The sequence below is a fragment of the Engystomops pustulosus genome, chromosome 1 (genome assembly GCF_040894005.1).
Source record: "Engystomops pustulosus chromosome 1, aEngPut4.maternal, whole genome shotgun sequence".
Taxonomy (NCBI): domain Eukaryota; kingdom Metazoa; phylum Chordata; class Amphibia; order Anura; family Leptodactylidae; genus Engystomops; species Engystomops pustulosus.
In genome coordinates, this window is record NC_092411.1 from 60,470,743 (window position 1) to 60,492,750 (window position 22,008).

At 43.4% G+C, this 22,008-nt stretch overlaps 1 protein-coding gene across 3 annotated transcripts in view; it reads right to left on the minus strand.

Annotated features, from left to right (window-relative positions):
• Positions 1-9,739: 9,739 nt before the first annotated feature.
• MARCHF3 (membrane associated ring-CH-type finger 3) overlaps positions 9,740-22,008 on the minus strand; it is a 137,953-nt gene continuing 125,684 nt past the window's right edge. For all 3 annotated transcript variants that reach the window (XM_072141581.1, XM_072141598.1, XM_072141591.1), the window contains exons 4-5: positions 18,724-18,933; positions 9,740-10,196 (exon numbers count right to left, since the gene is read on the minus strand). In XM_072141581.1, coding sequence (XP_071997682.1) covers positions 10,038-10,196; positions 18,724-18,933 — 369 coding nt within the window. In that variant the 3' untranslated portion in view covers positions 9,740-10,037. The remainder of the gene's footprint in view (positions 10,197-18,723; positions 18,934-22,008) is intronic.

The window sequence follows — 22,008 nt, forward strand, 5'->3', positions numbered from 1 at the left end:
ATATAAAAACTCACAGTACATGTCAAACCACATGAGAATCATGAGGCCTAAGGAACTGCCCAAGGAGCTCAGAGACAGAATTGTGGCAAGGCAAGAATCTGGACAAAGATACAAAATAATTCCCGCAGCACTCAAGGTTCCTAAGAGCACAGTGGCCTCCATAATCCTTAAATGGGAGAAATTTGGCACAACCACCATTCTTCCTTTACCTGGCCTTCCAAACTAAGCAATTGTGGGAGAAGAACCTTGGTGACAGGTGAAGGACCCCAAGATCACCATGACAGCTTCAGATATGCAGTAGGGAGATGGTGGGAGAAAGTTCCACGAAGTCACTTTTCACTTCAGCCCTCCACTAGTCCTGGCTTTATGACAGATTGGGCCAACAGAAACCTTTCCTCAGTGCAAGTCATATGAAAGCTGCATACAGTTTGCAAAAAACACACAACGGCCTCCAGACTATGAGAAATTAGTCTCTGGTCTGATGAAATGAAGATGGAACATTTTGGTGTTAATTCTAAGCAGTATTGTTGGAGAAGACCAGGCACTGCTCATCACCTGCCAAATACAATCCCAACAGTGACACGTGGTGGCAGCATCATTATGCTATGGGGGTGTATCTCAACTGCAGGGACAGGACCACTGGTTGCAATCGAAGAAAAGATAATTGCGGCCAAGTACAGAGATAGCCTGAATGAAATCCTCTTCCAGAGTGTCCTGGACCTCAGACTGGGCTGAAGGTTCACATTCCAACAAGACAATGACCCTAAGCACACAACTAAAATAACAAGCAGTGGCTTCACATCAACTCTGTGACCATTCTTCACTGGCCTAGACACTGCCTTGTACAATAAATAAAGATATGTAGAGGGATAGAATATAGAAATTGCGTTTCCTCACAAAAACGCATCCATGAACAATGTCCGATAACATTAACCATGAGCAAAAAAGTTTTTTAAATAAAAATTTCCTTTTACTTCGTTGCTATTCATAAGTATACAGCCATCTTCATAATCATAGTTTCATGCAATAGAAAATATAGCTTGCTACATGTTATTTTGCTAGTGAATGTCACTATAATAGGTACATTGTGCGCAAATTCAGTGTAGTCCATAGTAATATATATCAACACTCTCATAACTTTTAGACCTCTGGCAGAGACTCACGCTCCTCAAACTGCTAGACGAGCCGCTGTAAGCCACTTGACGTGACGTTTCGGGGAGAACTCCCCTTTCCTCAAACGTGCCCGGCACATACCTACACAAACAAATTATAACCCTCCTTCCGGAAGTAAAAACTATGAATACATGGTAAGAACATTAGCTTAAATTTTACATATCAATACGCAACAATACATGACAATACCTTACAATACATAACGATACTTAACTTCCTGTACTGAGGGGAAAATAATTAACTCTATACAGAGGATAAGACGTTATCAGACTATGATATCTATGTATTTAAACATATTTTATTACACAATAACCCCTGTAATTTATCCTCGTAAGAACACATTAAAATTACAATCTTCGTTTAAGGCTTTAGGACTCAAGAATTCCAACCTACTAATCCAATATACTTCTCTTTGTAGCAACTGCAGCGATATTTGTTCGCTGTCACAACCCATTACCTCTTCAATTACCATCCACCTTAAATCAGATACATGATGTCGATGTTCTGAAAAATGTCTGGCTTCCGTTGTTTCACCATATTTTCAAGTTACTCCGCTTTTCTCCTCTTTCGTGTGTGAGCTGGAGTCACTTTTAGCAAATAGTCTACTTGTAGACCTATGTTCATATAACCGTGTCTTTATAGTCCTAGATGTCTGCCCAATGTATACTTTGCCACAAGGGCATTTAAGCATGTAGATAACGTTCTTGCTATTACAAGAATGCTACTCCTTAATAGAAATATCTGTACCTTGTGTAGGATGGGAACATTTCTCTCCTTCAATGATAGAGTTACAATTCTGACATGACAGACAAAGGTGCCATTACGCTGGGCTTTTAAGAAGGATTGTTTGTTTAATTTAGTCATATTGTTACTGACATGTGCTCTAATAAGGGGGTTTGCCGATGATTTACCCTTTCTGTGCATAAATCGTGTTTTTTCTCGAAATAGAGTACCATATTTAGGGTCGCAGCGGAGTAAATTCCAATGTTTCAAAATAATGTTCTTTATCATTCTAGAATTGCTGTCATAGGTGGATATAAACAAGTTATCTTACTTCTCTTCTATTTGTCTATTACAGACACGGTTTTCTCTCAATTCTTTCCAATCTTTCTGTGCTACCTCTTCTCCTGTTTTTCGAACTTGATTTTTATTATAACCTTTCTCTACAAATTTTTGAATCATTTTATTAAAATTTTTCTCATATTCTTTATCACTATTGCATATACGACAGGCCCTCAAAAACTGTCCTTTTGGGATCCCTCGGAATGTGCGTTGATGAAAACTAGATCTTTTAAGTAAATTATTCTTATCTGTAGGTTTAGAGTATAATGTTGTAATAAGGTCATCTTTCTCTTTAACAATCTCTACATCTAAAAAGTGGATGTTGTTAGGGTGATATTCAACAGCAAATTTAATAAGTGGATAGCATTGGTTAAGGAAATCAATTCATTCTAATAACTCTGTGTCACTACTCCCACAGGCGACAAACAAGTCGTCCTCATAGCGAAGCCAGGGGATGGCATGTTGACTGAGGGGGTGTGACACCAGAGCTTGTTCCTCAGATGCAGACATAAAAATGTTAGCGAAACTTGATGCCAAAGGGGACCGCATAGAGGTCCCCTGTAATTGTAGAAAAAAATTAAGTATCGAAACAGAAGTAATTTTTCTCAAGAATAATCTCCAATAATGATAGCAGAAAACCAATACGGGCAATTGACATGGAAGGATTCTCACAAAGGCTGTTCCTTACGACATGTATTCCCTCATCAGTAGGGATATTAGTGTACAGACTCTTGAAATCCATGGTTTCCCATAATTTGACACCAGTAAGATCAAGAGTCTGAACACGTCTCACGAAATCACTAGTGTCTTTAAGACATCTTGGTAATTGTTGAGCAATGGGTTGTAAGTAACTATCGACATAGATAGCCAATGGGTACCAAAGAGAATCTTTTATGAATTTTGGAGAATAAATATAAAATTGGTACCCTTGGATATCTACTTGACAGACAACCATGAATATATTCTTGTTATTCCCTGACCTAAACCCAATTGAGCATCTCTGGAGAAACATGAAAATGGCTTCCACCAATGGTCACCATCCAACCTGAGGGAAATGGAGAGGATTTACATGGGAGAATGGCCGAGGATCCCCAAATCCAGGTGGGAGAAATGTCTTGCATCATTTCCAAGAAGACTCCTGGCTGCACTAGCTCAAAAGGTGCTTCTACTCAATACTAAGGAAAGGGGCTGAATACTTGTGACTATGTGATATTTCACATGTTTTTATTGTTTAATACATTGGCAAAAATATCTACATTTCTGATTTCTTTTTAGTCAAGATGGGGTGCGTAGAACTTTTTTGATCTTACCAATTGCAATGAAACAGACTGAAATATCAAGGGGTCTAAATACTTTCCATACCAACTGTATACAGGGTCCATTATACCACAATCTCTAGGCTTTCTTGATAATATATGTATGGCATAATATATGGTCAAAATGAAGTGAACTAATTTTCCATGAGGAAACAGGAGGAGGTATCATACTAAATGAGCATACACCCTCAGAGCATACATTTTTAAAATTCTACTATTTTTACAACAGAACAAAGCTTTGTCCAGGGCAGCCAAAGCTTAGTTCCGTTGTAAAAATAGTAGAATTTTATTTAAAAAAATGTAAGTATAAATAGTGACATTCAAAATTGATAAATGTTCAACATAAAAAACATCACTAAAACTATATGTAATTTTTTGATGTAACATTAGCCTTGAAGCAAGTTTGATTGTTATTCTGTGTGGCCGACAGTGGGGACCACCAGCAATAAGAAGATTGAAGGTTCTTTTCTCACTAACTGATGGCGTGGAAGCGTTCAAAATTGTGGAGCACAGCTCTTGCTTTTCTCTGGCACTCTCCTAGATAGCCAATGTTAGTGCCACATATATCTGGCACTCTCATACATCAGATTGGTACTAGAGATGAGCGAGCACTAAAATGCTTGAGTGCTCATTACTCGAGTCGAACTTTTCCCGATGCTCGAGTGCTCGTTTTGAATAACGAACCCCATTGAAGTCAATGGGAGACTCGAGCATTTTTCAAGGGGACCAAGGGTCTGCACAGGGAAGCATGGCCAAACACTTGGAAACACCATGGAAATGGACAGGAAACAGCAGGGGCAGCATGCATGGATTCCTCTGAGGCTGCCTAATCGCACCATTATGCCAAAATTATGGGCAACAGCATGGCGATGACAGAGTGACCAAGTGAGGCGAGATAGCATCTAAAACACCCAATAATAATAGAACAAAACGTGCAGAAGAAATCAGACAGCAACAACAGAAGACGATTGCTATGGCTAGTTTCTAACCTACACTGACAACACACAAAAGGATTTTATGCTGTGAATGAATGTGTCACTTTAACTTTTGAAAAACGCTAATGTAGCCCTAACAAGGGCTGTTGGGTTCTTGGAGAATCATTCCTGCCTAACAGTAAGGTTCTTGTAGAATCACTCCTGCCTAACAGTAAGGTTCTTGGAGAATCACTCCTGCCTAACAGTAATCTTCTAGAACACCCTAACGCTATCCCTGACCAGCAGCAGCTCTCTCCCTAGCGGCATCCAGACACAGAATGATCCGAGCAGCGCAGGCAGGGGCTAGTCTATTCCAGGGTCACCTGATCAGGCCAGCCAACCACTGCTATCGACATTTAAGTGTACCACGTGATGCTGGGTGTACTGCAGAGTCTCCTGGCTTGTGATTGGCTCTGTTTCTGGCCGCCAAAAATCACAACGGCGGGAGATGTCATTTTCTCGAGCGGGCGAAATACTCGTCCGAGCACCGAGCAGTTACGAGTGCGCTAATGCTCGAACGAGCATCAAGCTCGGATGAGTATGCTTGCTCATCTCTAATTGTTACCCTATTCTGTGCATAGGGGATGACTTGGTAAGACCCATTTAAAGTATAATATGTTTGAAAGTGCTAGTGTTTTCTTGTCTGTTTTACCCCAATGATACAACACAAAGGACACACGCTATATACCAAAACTTATGACAACCATTTCATGGAGGATTTATTACTTAAATAATGCACAATGTTATAATAACTCATAACGTATATGCAATATCATTTTAAAAACTGCTTCAGATATCCGATACCCCTGTTATCCATCTTCCAGACATTGCTAGTGACATAAGTGTAAAGTCAGGATCTAAAGCACTCCAGTGGTGAAAGGGTTAATGGGTTGACCTATTCCAGATTATAAAAGAGGGTCTCTCGTGTTGTTTTTGTATCCATTCTTCATAAGAGCAAATCTTGAAGTGTCCAGTCAGAAGCAAGATCATTATGGTAAGCATCGCGGCCAAAGTGAAGCGGAGAAGATTCAGTGTGATAATACGTTACATCCACTCGGCGCATCTATCCTGTAAATGCAAGGCTTGGAAAAAATAGTTGTTTAAAAAAATATTTTAGAAACCATAAATATATTTATACAAAATGTCTTGAAAAAAAGGGGGAAAGAAATAAGAAAAATGACTGCATATCCTTATGTGAGAAATGTACATCACTGGAGAAAAGTATTGTGCTAGATTCTTCACGTTTCATATAGACTGACGTGTTACTTGCTCACAGAGGAGGCTGATCTGCTATTACTGTGACATACATGGCTGCATTCACACCAGTGTCTTGTCTTGTGTAATCCACCATTATTATGTGGATTCAACTGGACCTCAAAAAACTCCAATATCCATTGCCACCGGATCTACCTTATTAGGTATATGCGTGATATGAGGTTTCCTTTAATTTATTTAGTTAACAGTCGCTGAAGATAAAATAACCCCATAATTATAAAATGGTGAGAAAGCTAAAGGAGTAGTAAAAATGAAGAGACTGCAGCTGTGGCTGTGCTTGATATTGCAGGGACACCGACCATTTGACAAGTGGATATCACTGTCTTGTGATGGGGAATTATTGTCGGAAATATATATATTTACATACATATATAAGGTTGCTGTCAGACGTTAGCGTTTCGATTCCATTTTGAAACTAAATCAAAACGCACAGCATGGGTCATGGGCGTTTGCATCTGCGTTTCTATGCAAACGCATGCGATTGGCAATCAGCAACCAGTGTCTTGCACTTAGACAATCCAAGACACCAGGTGCTGGTTGCCAATCACATGCGTTTTCATAGAAACCCATATGCGATCGCCCGTGGTCCACCCCATGATTCCGTTTGGCCAATACGCAACGAGTTTCCCATGAACGCAGTATTTTGCACGTGAAATGCAATGTGCAATATTTTTTTGATGGTTTTAGACCATTTTAAGGCAGTTTTCTGACTCGTCCGAAAAAGTAGCATAACCCCTGTCACTAGGGGGTGTGGCCAAAATGATAGATCTGGAACAGCAGAGAACTGTTCTATTCTGCACTGGTTCCACATATTAATACATCCCGCCAGTGTGTGCCTAATTCACAATGAGACAGAGGCTTCTTCATAAATTTGGAGCATGGCTTGGAATTTAGCACAGTTTGCATTGTTGTTAGTAAACATGCCCCATAGACTATAGTTTATAAAGAGCCATGAAAAATGGGTGTAAAAGGGATGCAACTTGCCCACTTTTTTACAGCCAAGTATCCTCTAGCCTAAGGCCTCTTGCACACTAGCGTTGCGTTTCACGTGCGTGTGCAATGCGTGAAAAACTGACGTTTTTGCTGCGTTTTTGTTGCATTTTTCCTTGGAGTAATTTGCGTTTTTTTTGCGTTTTCGGCGCATTTTTGACGCGCGATTCAATGGGAGACTCGAGCATATTTCAAAGGGACCATGGTTTGGGATTAAAATGTGTTATTTAATTGAAAAATAATGTCTTCTGATAATTTGCAAACATCGGCGATCTATTCTTCACTGTTCCGCGCGTATATTATCTCCCGACAATTTAGCAGATGTGAAGAACAGTGAAGAATAGAATAAAAACATTGTACACAGTGAACACAGTGAACACAGGATCATTTAAGATAAAAACACAGTGCAGAACACAGTGCAGAATAGATTACAGATGTTCGGCACATCTGCTTACTTGTCGGGAGATACGCGCGGAACGGCGCGAACAAAATAGCATGTGAAGAACAATATATATGTGTGTGAAGAACAAATTGCAGATGTTTAAATACATCTGCAATGTGTTCTACACACATATATATTGTTCTTCTCCCCGCGGTGTAGACAGGGCACGGCGTGAGCGCGCACAAAGTTTCCCAGGTGTCGCCCACCCTCCCTTTACTCGTAGCTGTACACACAGGCGCGGGGTAACGTCTGCTGAGCGGTGCCAGTGACATAGGAAACCTTCACACACCGCCAGGTTCCCCTTCTCTGTACGGGATAGCAGCCGCAGGTGTCGGGCTGCGTGCTCCCGTGTACAGCAGGTGCCTGCTGCCGTCCTCCTTGCGGCGCTGCAGGACTTTGAGTGAGGGAACAGCTGCATACTACACAGTCTCCGAGCCCTCGTGTCCCCTCTTCTCCTGCGACAATGGGACAGCCCCAGCAGTGACACGGCACCTGTGCAGCACACATTAAGGGGGTGGCGGCTGCTTACTATTGTCATAAGTCCCTGACGTGTATGAACGCTGTGCTACATGACTGAGGGAAAGCTTCAGTTACATGGAGGGCAGGCAGTGCTGCATACAGTACACACGGGAGTGTTATCTGATAACACCCTGCGGGAATGTCCTGCGGGGGAGAGGAGGCGCTGCCAGCCGCGGTGTAACCGATGTTATCCACTACAAGGATGGGCACATTGTTGTTCAAAATAGCATGTGAAGAACAATATATATGTGTGTGAAGAACACATTGCAGATGTTTAAATACATCTGCAATGTGTTCTTCACACATATATATTGTTCTTCACATGCTATTTTGTTCGCACCGCTCCGCGCGTATCTCCCGACAAGTAAGCAGATGTGCCGAACATCTGTAATCTATTCTGCACTGTGTTCTGCACTGTGTTTTTATCTTAAATGATCCTGTGGTCACTGTGTTCACTGTGTACAATGATTTTATTCTATTCTTCACTGTTCTTCATTGTGTTTTTTTAATTAAATGCTCGATCGCGAGCAGGGGAAATAATGTTATTCTGGTCACCTAGCAACCCTTACGTTTAAAACGCATTGCACTCGCATTGCACTTGCAATGATTGCGAGTGCAATGCGTTCTTGATGCATCTCCATAGACTTGAATGGGGCGTGAAAAACGCGCGTGACCCGCAAAAATAGAGCATGCTGCGATTTTGACGCGCGTGCAAACGAACGCAAGCACGCGCGTTAAAAACCACGCTAATGGAGAAAGACCCATTGAATACAATGGGACAGAGTGCAATGCGAGTTCTGAGCGTCAAATGCACGCGCAGAACTCGCGCGTGAAAAACGCCAGTGGAGAAGGGGCCTAAGTGCTACCTGAAAAAAACGCTTTGGAGCCTGGGCACGTTGGGCGGAGGAGCAGATGGACCTACAAACACATGTAATGCTGCCAACTGACTGGACTTCCCCTTCAGCTGTTACTTATCACATTTCATAGGATTATAAAGGTGAAAAAAAACTGCCTATGGGTGCAGTAACACAGAGGTTGTGTCCACATGTTCAGCTTTTCCAATGCAGTTTTTGATGTCCAAACCAGGAGTGGAGTAAAAATAGAGGAGGAGTAACAATACTCAATGCTAATTCTCAACCATTATGATCTACACCTGCTTTTGGCTTTAAAAACTCCATCTAAAAAACTGAACGTGTTTTAAATACACTGAAAACACATGCATTTATGCATGTCTATCATTTTCACAGCTGCTTCCAGCCAAATGCATGCGTTTTCAGTGCGTATAAAAATCCACCAAGAACAGACAAAGAACATAAGACCACAAACCATAAGGGTGGTTTCACATTGGAATTTTTTTCACATCAGTGATTCTGCATTGAACCCATTTTGGCTTAAGGTATTGTACACATTGGTTTTCTCCTCCCGACCTCTGTAATTTTTTACTGATGCCTTACTGACCCATTCTTTTTAATGGGCCTTTTCACACTTCAGTTTTTTTTTCACTGATCCAATGTTGTCAGTGAACACAAAAAAGAACAGGTTCTAAATTAACCACTGATCAGTGATAAAAAGCTGAAATGTAATGCATCAGTAAAAAAATCACTGAAGTATATAGGAATTCACAAAATCAGATGACGATCAAGTGTAATTTGTGTATTATCGATGTCCATGAGTTCAATGACTGCTACTATCATGAGATGTCCTACTGAAGATATCACCACAAAGCAGATGCCTCGGATGTGAGCAAGTAACACGACATGGTAAAGGCATTTCCATCACATTATACAGATTGGCTTATACACAACTAATACCTTGCTTCATCTGTGTAGCACTTGCATGAATATATATATATATATATATATATATATATATATATATATATATATATATGTATATCTATATATACACACATACATATACACCCATTTTTAGTAGAAGCTGTAGAAAGGCTTGTGCAAGGCAAAAACATATAACTAAGATAAAAAGGATAATGGAGTACAAAAATGTACTTTTACCTTTAATGTCATAAGATTACAAAATAAAAGGTTAAAGGCTGCTGTATTACAGAAGTGTATGTAAGATGCCACCGGCTATACAAACAGGTTTGGCAAGTTAGCAAATACATCATTGCAGCATTCATCACTTAAATGAAAACTGGTTGTGTTGCTCCAGGAAATGAGGGTTACATATCCAAGTTAGGGGTTAACAGTCTCTGAATGGAGTCCAAGTGACAGAAGAGAGATAGTGCTACAGTGCATGTGGCTGCAAGTCCCGGGCAGTCTCTGGTCACACTATAGTCTCTTTTGAATTTCGTTTGAGAGAGTGAAGTCCCAGCAATGACTGTTGATTGGAAGGTAAATTGATCGATTTAGGGATAACCAGAATAACCCTCTGATTGGTCCGACGCCATTCATTGTATAATCTACAGTGGTATCTAAATGATACCTGGGGAGAAAAAAAGGGTAAAATGATTCACAATTATTTATCACATCCAATGCTTGTTCAGTTTTAGTTTTTAAATAAATGTTCACCAGGAACCAACGTTGCCCTTACAGAGTAATGTTCAGGGGGTATTTAGGACATTTTCAGCTCATTTATTGTAGAGTAAAAACTTTGGTTTAACATGAAGCGTTCAGTGTTAAACACAGACTGTGTGCTGGTTGCATTTAATGAACCGAAACTTCCCTGCGGACTGGACTCCGAGCTTTATAGATATACACCATGCAAGCCCCTTCTTAGAGTCCTGTCCCTTAAGTAATTCAGTCCATGAAATGAGGACAGCAATATATTGCAAGTTTCATGGACTAAGTACCAAATAAATTATATCAGATTTACCCTGTCCATAAGATTATAAAAATTGCTGAATTAAAAATGTACAGAGCTCCTGTAAAGTTTTGTCACTGTGTACCAGAGCTCCAAGTTAGTTTACAGTCCAATTTGTTTTTATTGTTTTGCCACAGCCTTTTCTATATTCTTTCACTAACTACTAGTATGAGTTTAAAGGAAATCAACCAGTCATTTTGACTGGTATCAAGCATTCATGCTGCCCGGCAGCTCCAGAGTATAGTAATATGTTTATCAGAAGTACTGCTCCTATACTTAAAGGGGTATTCCCATTTCAGCAAATGAAAGTTATTGTTTGTATAATGAAAAGTTATACAATTTCCTAATATACTTTCTGTATCAATTCCTCACAGTTTTCTAGATCTCTGCTTGCTGTTATTCTATAGAAAGCTTTTATTTTTACTACAAGTGGACAGAAATCTGACCATGGTCATACAGGTGCACAGCTTGTTATATCACACAGCTCTGATTACTTTATATAATACTGACGACCTGCACATCTGAGTGACCATGGTCAGATTTCTCTCCACTGTAAGTAAACATATAATCTTTATATAGAATGACAGCAAGCAGAGACTTAGGCCCCTTCCACACTAGCGAGTGTGATGCGATGAACTCGCATCACACTCGCAACGCAAGCTGCCGGGAACGCATGGCCCGAACGCTGCACCGCGGGAGTGAACTGACATGCTGAGTTCACTCCCGCGGTGCAGCGTTCGGGCCGTGCGTTCCCGGCAGCTTGCGTTGCGAGCAGGGCCGGATTATAGGCGGGGCTCACGGGGCTTGAGCCCCGGGGCCCCCACCATCTTGCCCCCCCAGGGGGCCCCCACCAGATTGCGCCCCCGAGCCCTGACTCCTCAGCTGCCACCTCCCTGAGCGGTCCGCCCGGCCCCCGGCACAGTTGACCGCCTCCCCGCATATCCCCCTGCATCGCCGAGCCGTCCGCCCCCCGGCACAAGTTACCGCCTCCCCGCCCACAATTCAGGTGCATGGCCCGGCCGTCCGCCCCCCGGCACAGGTTCCCTCCTCCCTGCCCGCCCATCCCGCTGCATAGCCAGGCCTTCCCGCCCGCTCGCAACCCCGCTCGTGCTCCCTCCTCCCCCGCCTGAAGAAGCGTCCGTCCTCCCCCCCCCCCCAAACAAGCGGTCATCCTCCGCTCTCCTCCGCTCCTCCCCCCGGCGGAACAAGCGGCCGTCTTCCGCACCCACGCCCCCCCCCCGGCGGAAAAAGCGGCCGTTCTCCGCTCCTCCCCCCCGGCGGTACAAGCGGGCTTCCTCCGTCCCCCCCCCCCCAAACAAGCGCTCGTCCTCCGCTCCTCCCCCCCGGCGGAACAAGCGGCCGTCCTCCGCAACCGCCCCCTGGAACAAGCGGCCGTCTTCCGCTCTTCTCCGCTCCGGCCATCCTCCGGCTCGAATCCCCCCCCCCCCCGCCGGAACAAGTGGCCATCCACCGCCTAAACCCCCCCTCCCCCGGGAGCAAGCGTCCGTCCTCCGCTCTCCCCCCCTTCCCCCTGGAACAAGTGGCCGTCCTCCGTTACCCCCCCCCCCCCAAGCCCCCCTGCCCGAACAAGCAGCCGACCCCCGCCCAAACAGGCAGCCGCCCCCCCTCCTGTCCGAACAAGCAACCGGAAGAACACCCCCCGTCGAACAAGAACCACCCCGAACACCCGCCTGACGCGACTGCCGGTGACCCTAAAAGGGTAAGTATACTTTACATATGTATTTATTTGTGTGTATATATTATGTATATTCTGTGTATATATGTATATACAGTGTATATTCTGTGTATATATGTATATACAGTGTATATACTGTGTGTATATGTGTATATACTTTGTGTATATGTGTATATATGCATCTACTGTCTATATGTATATATACTTTGTATATGTGTATATATGCATCTACTGTCTATATGTGTATATACTTTGTATATGTGTATATATGCATCTACTGTCTATATATGTATATACTGTGTATATATGCATCTACTGTCTATGTATGTATATACTGTGTATATATGCATCTACTGTCTATATCTGTATATACTGTGTATATATGCATCTACTGTCTATATATGTATATACTGTGTATATATGCATCTACTGTCTATATATGTATATACTGTGTATATATGCATCTACTGTCTATATATGTATATACTGTGTATATATGCATCTGCTGTCTATGTATGTATATACTGTGTATATATGCATCTGCTGTCTATGTATGTATATACTGTGTATATATGCATCTACTGTCTATATATGTATATACTGTGTATATATGCATCTGCTGTCTATATATGTATATACTGTGTATATAGGCATCTCCTGTCTATGTATGTATATACTGTGTATATATGCATCTGCTGTCTATATATGTATATACTGTGTATATATGCATCTGCTGTCTATATATGTATATACTGTGTATATATGCATCTGCTGTCTATATATGTATATACTGTGTATATATGCATCTGCTGTCTATATATGTATATACTGTGTATATATGCATCTACTGTCTATGTATGTATATACTGTGTATATATGCATCTACTGTCTATATATGTATATACTGTGTATATATGCATCTACTGTCTATGTATGTATATACTGTGTATATATGCATCTACTGTCTATGTATGTATATACTGTGTATATATGCATCTACTGTCTATGTATATATATACTGTGTATATATGCATCTACTGTCTATATATGTATATGCTGTGTATATATGCATTTACTGTATTTATTCATGCATATATTTGCATATATGCTCTGTATACTGAATGTGTGTGTGTGTGTGTGAAAATGCTGTATATACTGAATGTGTGTGTATTTGCTGTATGTGGGTATATTCTGTATGTATAAGCAGCATGTGTGTATATGGTGTTTTTATACTGCATGTATGTGTATATGTGGTCAGTATATACTGTATGTGTATATATATATATATATATATATATATATATATATATACAGAGGTCGCATTAACGCCTCACCACGCGTCATAGACGCGTGATGAGGCGCCATTACCCCCCAAAATAATTGCCATGCGTAAAGTTACGCTTGGCAATTATTCCCTGTAGCGCGCAGGCAGAACGGCCCGGCGCGCACTGCAAAAGAGGAAAATGTCAGTAGCGCGATCGCAGCGCGCGCCGGGCCGTTCAGCGGGACACGTGACTGGGGGCGGGCCGGAGTGAGAGCACCCGCCCCAGGGGAGACATGTGGGCAGTGGCGTACCGTCCGCGGTCGCCATTGAGACCAGGCCCATCAGAAGGGGGGGCGGAGCTGTCACCGATGCCGCTCTTTCCCCCGCTCTCCGCTATCCCCTGACGCCCTCCCCCCTCGTCCGCTGCTTGGCTCCTCCGCTCCCCTCGGCTTCTCTGCTTCCCGGCTCCTGCGCCTGAATGCGACAGACAGCCGACTGTAAGTCCCTCTATGTATGTGCTGTGTGTATGTGTTGTGCATGTGCTGTGTTGTGTCTGTATGTGTGCTGTGGTGTGTGTGTGTGCTGTGTTGTGTATATGGTGTGTGTGTGCACCCTGTGAGTGTATGTGCTGTGTGAGAGTATGGGCTGTTTGTGCATGGTATGTGCAGTTGCACTGTGAGTGTACGGTGTGTGTGCACTGTGAGTGTATGAATATGCTGTGTGAGTGTATGGCGGGTGTGTGTGCACTGTGAGTGTATGAATATGCTGTGTGAGTGTATGGCGGGTGTGTGTGCACTGTGAGTGTATGAATATGCTGTGTGAGTGTATGGCGGGTGTGTGTGCACTGTGAGTGTATGAATATGCTGTGTGAGTGTATGGCGTGTGTGCACTGTGAGTGTATGAATATGCTGTGTGAGTGTATGGCGTGTGTGCACTGTGAGTGTATGAATATGCTGTGTGAGTGTATGGCGTGTGCGGGTGTGTGTGCACTGTGAGTGTATGAATATGCTGTGTGAGTGTATGGTGTGTGTATGAATATGCTGTGCGAGTATGGCGTGTGCGGGTGTGTGTGTGCACTGTGAGTGTATGAATATGCTGTGTGAGTGTATGGCGTGTGCGGGTGTGTGTGTGCACTGTGAGTATGAATATGCTGTGTGAGTGTATGGCGTGTGCGGGTGTGTGTGTGCACTGTGAGTGTATGAATATGCTGTGTGAGTGTATGGTGTGTGCGGGTGTGTGTGCACTGTGAGTGTATGAATATGCTGTGTGAGTGTATGGTGTGTGCGGGTGTGTGTGCACTGTGAGTGTATGAATATGCTGTGTGAGTGTATGGCGTGTGCGGGTGTGTGTGCACTGTGAGTGTATGAATATGCTGTGTGAGTGTATGGTGTGTGCGGGTGTGTGTGCACTGTGAGTGTATGAATATGCTGTGTGAGTGTATGGTGTGTGCACTGTGAGTGTATGAATATGCTGTGTGAGTGTATGGTGTATGCGGGTGTGTGTGCACTGTGAGTGTATGAATATGCTGTGTGAGTGTATGGCGTGTGCGGGTGTGTGTGCACTGTGAGTGTATGAATATGCTGTGTGTGTTTATGCTGTACGTATGCGTATTTGTTTTGTGTATGCAGCGTGTCTGTATATACTGTATGTGTGTACATGCTGTATGTATGAGGGGGTAAGCATCGCTCACCCCCTCCTCCTGTCCCGTGTGCCCGCTGTCACGGCGCACACGTCACAGCACTGCACACACTCCACTCACAACACACACTCACACTGCACAGCACACACTACATTCACCCGGCACTGCTCTTAGGCCCCGTCGATCACAAACGCAGGCAGCTGCAGGCAGGTAGAGATGGAGCAGGACGGGGAGCAGCAGCTTCGTGGCCCACATGCAGTGGCGTAACTAGAAGAGGCTGGGCCCCATGCAGAAGTTTGTCATGGGGCCCAGCCTCTTCTAGTTACGCCACTGCATGTGGGCCACGAAGCTGCTGCTCCCCGTCCTGCTCCATCTCTACCTGCCCGCAGCTGCCTGCGTTTGTGATCGACGGGGCCTAAGAGCAGTGCCGGGTGAGTGTAGTGTGTGCTGTGCAGTGTGAGTGTGTGTTGTGAGTGTGTGCAGAGTGTGTTGTGTGCGGTGTTGTGGTGTGTGCTGTGAGAGGGGAGTGTGTGCAGTGTGAGTGTGTGCTCTGCTGTGAGTGGGGAGTGTGTGCGGTGTTGTGTTGTGTGCCGTGAGTGTGTGCTGTGAGTTGTGAGTGTGCTATGTGTATTACCGAAATTTTCATACTCCTCCTCGGGTAAAAATACTCCTCAAAAATGGTGAGAGGAGTATTTTTACCCTTCTGGAAAAATGTTAGTGCGACCTCTGTATATATATATATATATATATATATATATATATATATATATTATATATATTATATGATGTGTATGCAGTATGTGTGATGTGTATATACTTTATGTGTGTATATATTTTATGAGTTTGAAGAAGACAGCGGGAGATCAGCACTTTGTGGTGATTAATGTTTATTCATACACCAGTGGCAATACAATGCTTTGTATTGTATTGCCACTGGTGTATGAATAAACATTAATCACCATGGAGTGCTGCTCTCCCGCTGTCTTCTTTGGATTTTCCTGATGCCTTGAGTCGGGCGGCTGTATGTAGCTGTGTTACTGGGGGCGAGGCAGCTGTATATAGCGGTGTTACTGGGGGCGAGGCGGCTGTATGTAGCGGTGTTACTGGGGATGAGGCGGCTGTATGTAGCTGTGTTACTGGGGGTGAGGCGGCTGTATGTAGCTGTGTTACTGGGGGCGAGGCGGCTGTATGTAGCTGTGTTATTAGGGATGAGGTGGCTGTATGTAGCTGTGTTACTGGGGCGAGGCGGCTGTATGTAGCTGTGTTACTGGGGGCGAGGCGGCTGTATGTAGCTGTGTTACTGGGGATGAGGCGGCTGTATGTAGCTGTGTTACTGGGGAAGAGGCGGCTGTATGTAGCTGTGTTACTGGGGGTGAGGCGGCTGTATGTAGCTGTGTTACTGGGGGCGAGGCGGCTGTATGTAGCTGTGTTATTAGGGATGAGGTGGCTGTATGTAGCTGTGTTACTGGGGCGAGGCGGCTGTATGTAGCTGTGTTACTGGGGGCGAGGCGGCTGTATGTAGCTGTGTTACTGGGGATGAGGCGGCTGTATGTAGCTGTGTTACTGGGGAAGAGGCGGCTGTATGTAGCTGTGTTACTGGGGCGAGGCGGCTGTATGTAGCTGTGTTACTGGGGGCGAGGCGGCTGTATGTAGCTGTGTTACTGGGGAAGAGGCGGCTGTATGTAGCTGTGTTACTGGGGCGAGGCGGCTGTATGTAGCTGTGTTACTGGGGGCGAGGCGGCTGTATGTAGCTGTGTTACTGGGGGCGAGGCGGCTGTATGTAGCTGTGTTACTGGGGGCGAGGCGGCTGTATGTAGCTGTGTTACTGGGGAAGAGGCGGCTGTATGTAGCTGTGTTACTGGGGGTGAGGCGGGTGTATGTAGCGGTGTTACTGCGGGGTTAGTGGATAGTGAGCAGGAGGACGTGTATACACGCTGCACTCAGTGGGGGCCTCCACCAGATTTTGCGCCCAGGGGCCCCCACCAACCTTAATCCGGCCCTGGTTGCGAGTGTGATGCAAGTTCATCGCATCACACTCGCTAGTGTGGAAGGGGCCTTAGAAAACCATAAGGAATTGATACAGAAAGTGAACTGGAGATTTGTATAACGTTTCGCTATACAAACAATAACATTCATTTGCTGAAATGGGAACAACAGTTAAAACAATTACTTTTAACCCCATACAACTGGAGCGCAAGGGCTCCAGGCTGGGACTGTTATGCACCCCACAAAGTCCTTGTAACACACCAGAGCTAGAGTAGCGGGGAGCATATTCCAAGGCATTGGGGAGGGGGAGGGGGGGCATATAACAGCCAGAGCCAGGGGCCAGGAGGAGCCCTTGGAAACTGCCCCCCTTTCCCTGGAGCTCTTAAAGGAAACCTACCACTTTAAAATTAGCCTTCTAACCCACAAATACCTTGCAACAGCTCAGGATGAGCTGATGCCGGACCATATCTTGAATAGAAGCAGAAACCGCTGTATTCCTGGAAAAATAGTTTCTAGCAGTATATTCCAATCCACCTTCGTGCGCATTATTCTGTTGTGCCGGAGAGCCGGTGACGTCACCGAGCTCTCGGGCACACTCGCGTATGATCGCCAACACCTTTTGTCGCGGTCGGCTTCCAGTGCAGCTGTGCGAATGACCGCGGCTTCGGAGTGAAAACAGTGTGCTCACCGAGTTGTACATTTGCATTTTAGTTAAAAGAACATGTTTTAGCTTAAGAGAAAATTACTATCAAAATCCATCATGATAAACCAGGGACACTTACTCATGGATCCATGGAACCATGACTGTAAAAATCTTCTTGTAATTTTTATTCATGCTCTACTTCCTTCTAAAATCAACTTTTAAAATGATACTAATGAGTCTGCCCCACTAAGATCTGGCTTTATAGACTGTTTCACTGTGTAACAGTCTGTAAAGCCAGATGACAGAGGGTCTAGAGTAGCCCCTCAGACGCATTACAATAATAAAAAAAAATTGTTTTCAGCAGAAAGGAGGCCATGGATAACAAATATATGAACATAACCATAGTCACATTGCCTTGATCTATGAGTAGGAGTCCCTGGTGTATCGTACTTGATTTTGATGGCAGATTTCCTATAAAGAGTTCGATCCGTGGTGATGATTTCTTGATAAGACTAAGAAACAGTGTTTTATAAAGAGGCTGATCACAGGCTGGAGCACTGAAGCTCTAGGGCCCCCTCATTACATAATTACGCAGGCCTGTGTATAATTAAGAGGCGTGTGACCTCAACATTAGTGTAGAACAACGCATTTAGCGCTCATACCAAGCGCTTCATCTGGTTCCAGGTACCAGATGAAGCGCTTGGTACGAGCACGAAACGTGTTGTTCTACACTGATGTTTTTAATGTAATGTATAAATAGACTGCTTTTAAGAAAAATTTTAAACATTGGAGTCATCCAGCACCGCACTGAAACGCTCATATTGGACGGATCTAGGATTAGTTAATATTTGGCTATTTTAGCTTAGATTACGGAAATCAAGGTTTTGGATTAGAAACTTTAGAAGATTTTTAAATACTTACAAGTGTCCAAAAGAGGTAAATTGTAAAGAGTGCAACAGTGAGTGCAATAAGTCCGACCGCTTCTAGTCGGCTACTGAAGTGCAGGTGATCCACCGCTCCTCGCAGACATAACCATCCTGAGATGGTGGCAAGTGGTGTTATGAATAAGAAGCACACCATGTCTCCAAAAAGTGTCCTCTTCTCATGCTGAGGGCCAGGATTCCGTAACCACTGTGTAATAGAGGAAACACGGTAAGTTCTTTCCAAGAACATATTTGGCAGCACAATATGAAGCTTGTTATTCATTTGGCTCGACTCAGTTTCTGAAAATGGCACTGTGATAATTTTATATGTTATATGGACCATATACAAAAAAATACCTGGCAGCAGGTATCTATCCTTTTTTGAGGGAACTGTCTCAAGGTTTTCCCTCACTAAACTTATAGTCCCCTTAGGTAGGGTATAAAATGTACTTTAATAAATACAAAATTAAACCAGGGAAATATAGCAATTTGACATATGAATGACTTTGTGCCACTATATCTATCCCTGTACAAATAAATACCATACCGTATGTTGGTTAAAACGATGCAATACCTATTGTGCTTCTCCACAAGGGGGCGATGCAAATCCAACAAATAATACTAAGTAAACACAGTATAAGTGAATAAATAGTAATGATTTTATTAAATAACAATTGTGTACAACAGTTAAAATAATGTTGTCCCAGGTTGTGGAACACAAGGAAAAGTTTCATACCAGACGACAATCAGAAATCATGAACATTGTATAAATGTACATTGGAATCAAGGCCATAAAAGTGACATGTATATATGGTGGCATCCAAATGTTGCTGAACTATAAATGCAAATATAGAAGAAAAAAACAAAAACAACAACGGAAGAGGACGGCGCCTCGCGTAATAACGTAGGGATAGGTCAGTATTGATTGAGGTGAGAAGGTGGGTGCTCACCTGATGACCACTTGTTAGTAAGCGGTAAATAAATAAATCCAATCGGAGGGAAAGAGGTTTCTTGATTGTAAACCAAGCAACTCCTAGACCAAAAGTGTGAACGCTGAGTTCGGGCGGTCACCGCTGACCGCCCAAACTCAGCGTTCACACTTTTGGTCTGACGAAGGGGTCTCCCCGAAACGCGTAACCATCGGATTTTTATGTTATATCAATAAATAGTGTGAATTCCATCACATTTGAAGATTTTATTTCATTTCTGGTTGCAAGCGCACCCATTTGGCTCTCCCCTCTTTTTGTGCAATCCTGTATTATAAATGCAAATATGACTCTTCTCATTCCATTTTCACGAGATGAGTCAAATTTAGTGGTTGCAGGAGAAGTGTCACTTCAAAGCCTGTATCTTCTGTTCTATAATACCTAGAAACAGTTAAATAATAGGCAGCACTGAATCTTTATCTGCAGTTTGCATTGCAAACTATGACAATAGCGTCTCTGGTTCTGTATCTCACAAAGCCATAAACCTGATGGGATCTGAAATGAGATTTGCATCTTTAATACAACACAATAAGTATTTTTCTAGGCACTATAAAACAGAAAATAGGGGCTTCTGAAGTGACTTTACCGCTGAAACCACTAAACATCAATTATTACAAATGGTCCCGTAAGTGGCATGGTCCCGTAATGGTTTGTACGTGGCATGGTTGTTGGTGCCAGAAGGGCTGGTCTGAGTATTTCAGAAACTGCTGATCTACTGGGATTTTCACGCACAACCATCTCTAGGGTTTACAGAGAATGGTCCGAAAAAGAAAAAACATCCAGTGAGTGGCAGTTCTGTGGGCGGAAATGTCTTGTTGATGCCAGAGGTCAGAGGAGAATGGGCAGACTGGTTCGAGCTGATAGAAAGGCAACAGTGACTCAAATCGCCACCCGTTACAACCAAGGTAGGCAGAAGAGCATCTCTGAACGCACAGTACGTCGAACTTTGAGGCAGATGGGCTACAGCAGCAGAAGACCACACCGGGTGCCACTCCTTTCAGCTAAGAACAGGAAACTGAGGCTACAATTTGCACAAGCTCATCGAAATTGGACAGTAGAAGATTGGAAAAACGTTGCCTGGTCTGATGAGTCTCGATTTCTGCTGCGACATTCGAATGGTAGGGTCAGAATTTGGCGTTAACAACATGAAAGCATGGATCCATCCTGCCTTGTATCAACGGTTCAGGCTGGTGGTGGTGGTGTCATGGTGTGAGGAATATTTTCTTGGCACTCTTTGGGCCCCTTGGTACCAATTGAGCATCGTTGCAACGCCAAAGCCTACCTGAGTATTGTTGCTGACCATGTCCATCCCTTTATGACCACAATGTACCCAACATCTGATGGCTACTTTCAGCAGGATAATGCGCCATGTCATAAAGCTTGAATCATCTCAGACTGGTTTCTTGAACATGACAATGAATTCACTGTACTCAAATGGCCTCCACAGTCACCAGATCTCAATCCAATAGAGCATCTTTGAGATGTGGTGGAACGGGAGATTCGCATCATGGATGTGCAGCCGACAAATCTGCGGTAACTGTGTGATGCCATCATGTCAATATGGACCAAAATCTCTGAGGAATGCTTCCAGCACCTTGTTGAATCTATGCCACGAAGAATTGAGGCAGTTCTGAAGGCAAAAGGGGGTCCAACCCGTTACTAGCATGGTGTACCTAATAAAGTGGCCGGTGAGTATATATAATCTACACCAGGCCCTGGCTGGCATAGATTTCAGCTATAACCTTTGCTAGTATGCGGCCACAGATTGTAGTAAATTTGGCTTTTGGTCATTATAGGGTTAAAGATTTTTTTTTATATTTAAAGAGGTATTTCCATTTCAACAAATTAATGTTATTGTTTGTATCATAAAAAGTTAGACAACTTTCCAATACACTTTCTGTATCAATTCCCTACAGTTTTCTAGATCTCTGCTTGCTGTCATTTTATAAAAAGTTTCTATGTTTACTTCCAGTGGACAGAAATCTGCCCATGGTCACACAGGTGCACGGCTCGTTATATCACACAGCTCTAATTATTCTCTATGATATAATGAGCCGTGCACCTGTGTGACCATGGTCAGATTTCTGTCCACTGGAAGTAAACATAGAAGCTCTCTATAGAAGGAGATAGAAGATAAAAGTATCTGCCTGTTTTTCACAAGCAGAAAACTAAATTATTTTGCTAAAAATGCAGCTTAGCATTAGTCCAAACCAATTAAATTATCTCCATAGACAGTAAGAATAGTAGTTAGCTGCTGATACCTAGCCATTCATTTGTAAGTATTCATTTTACATATT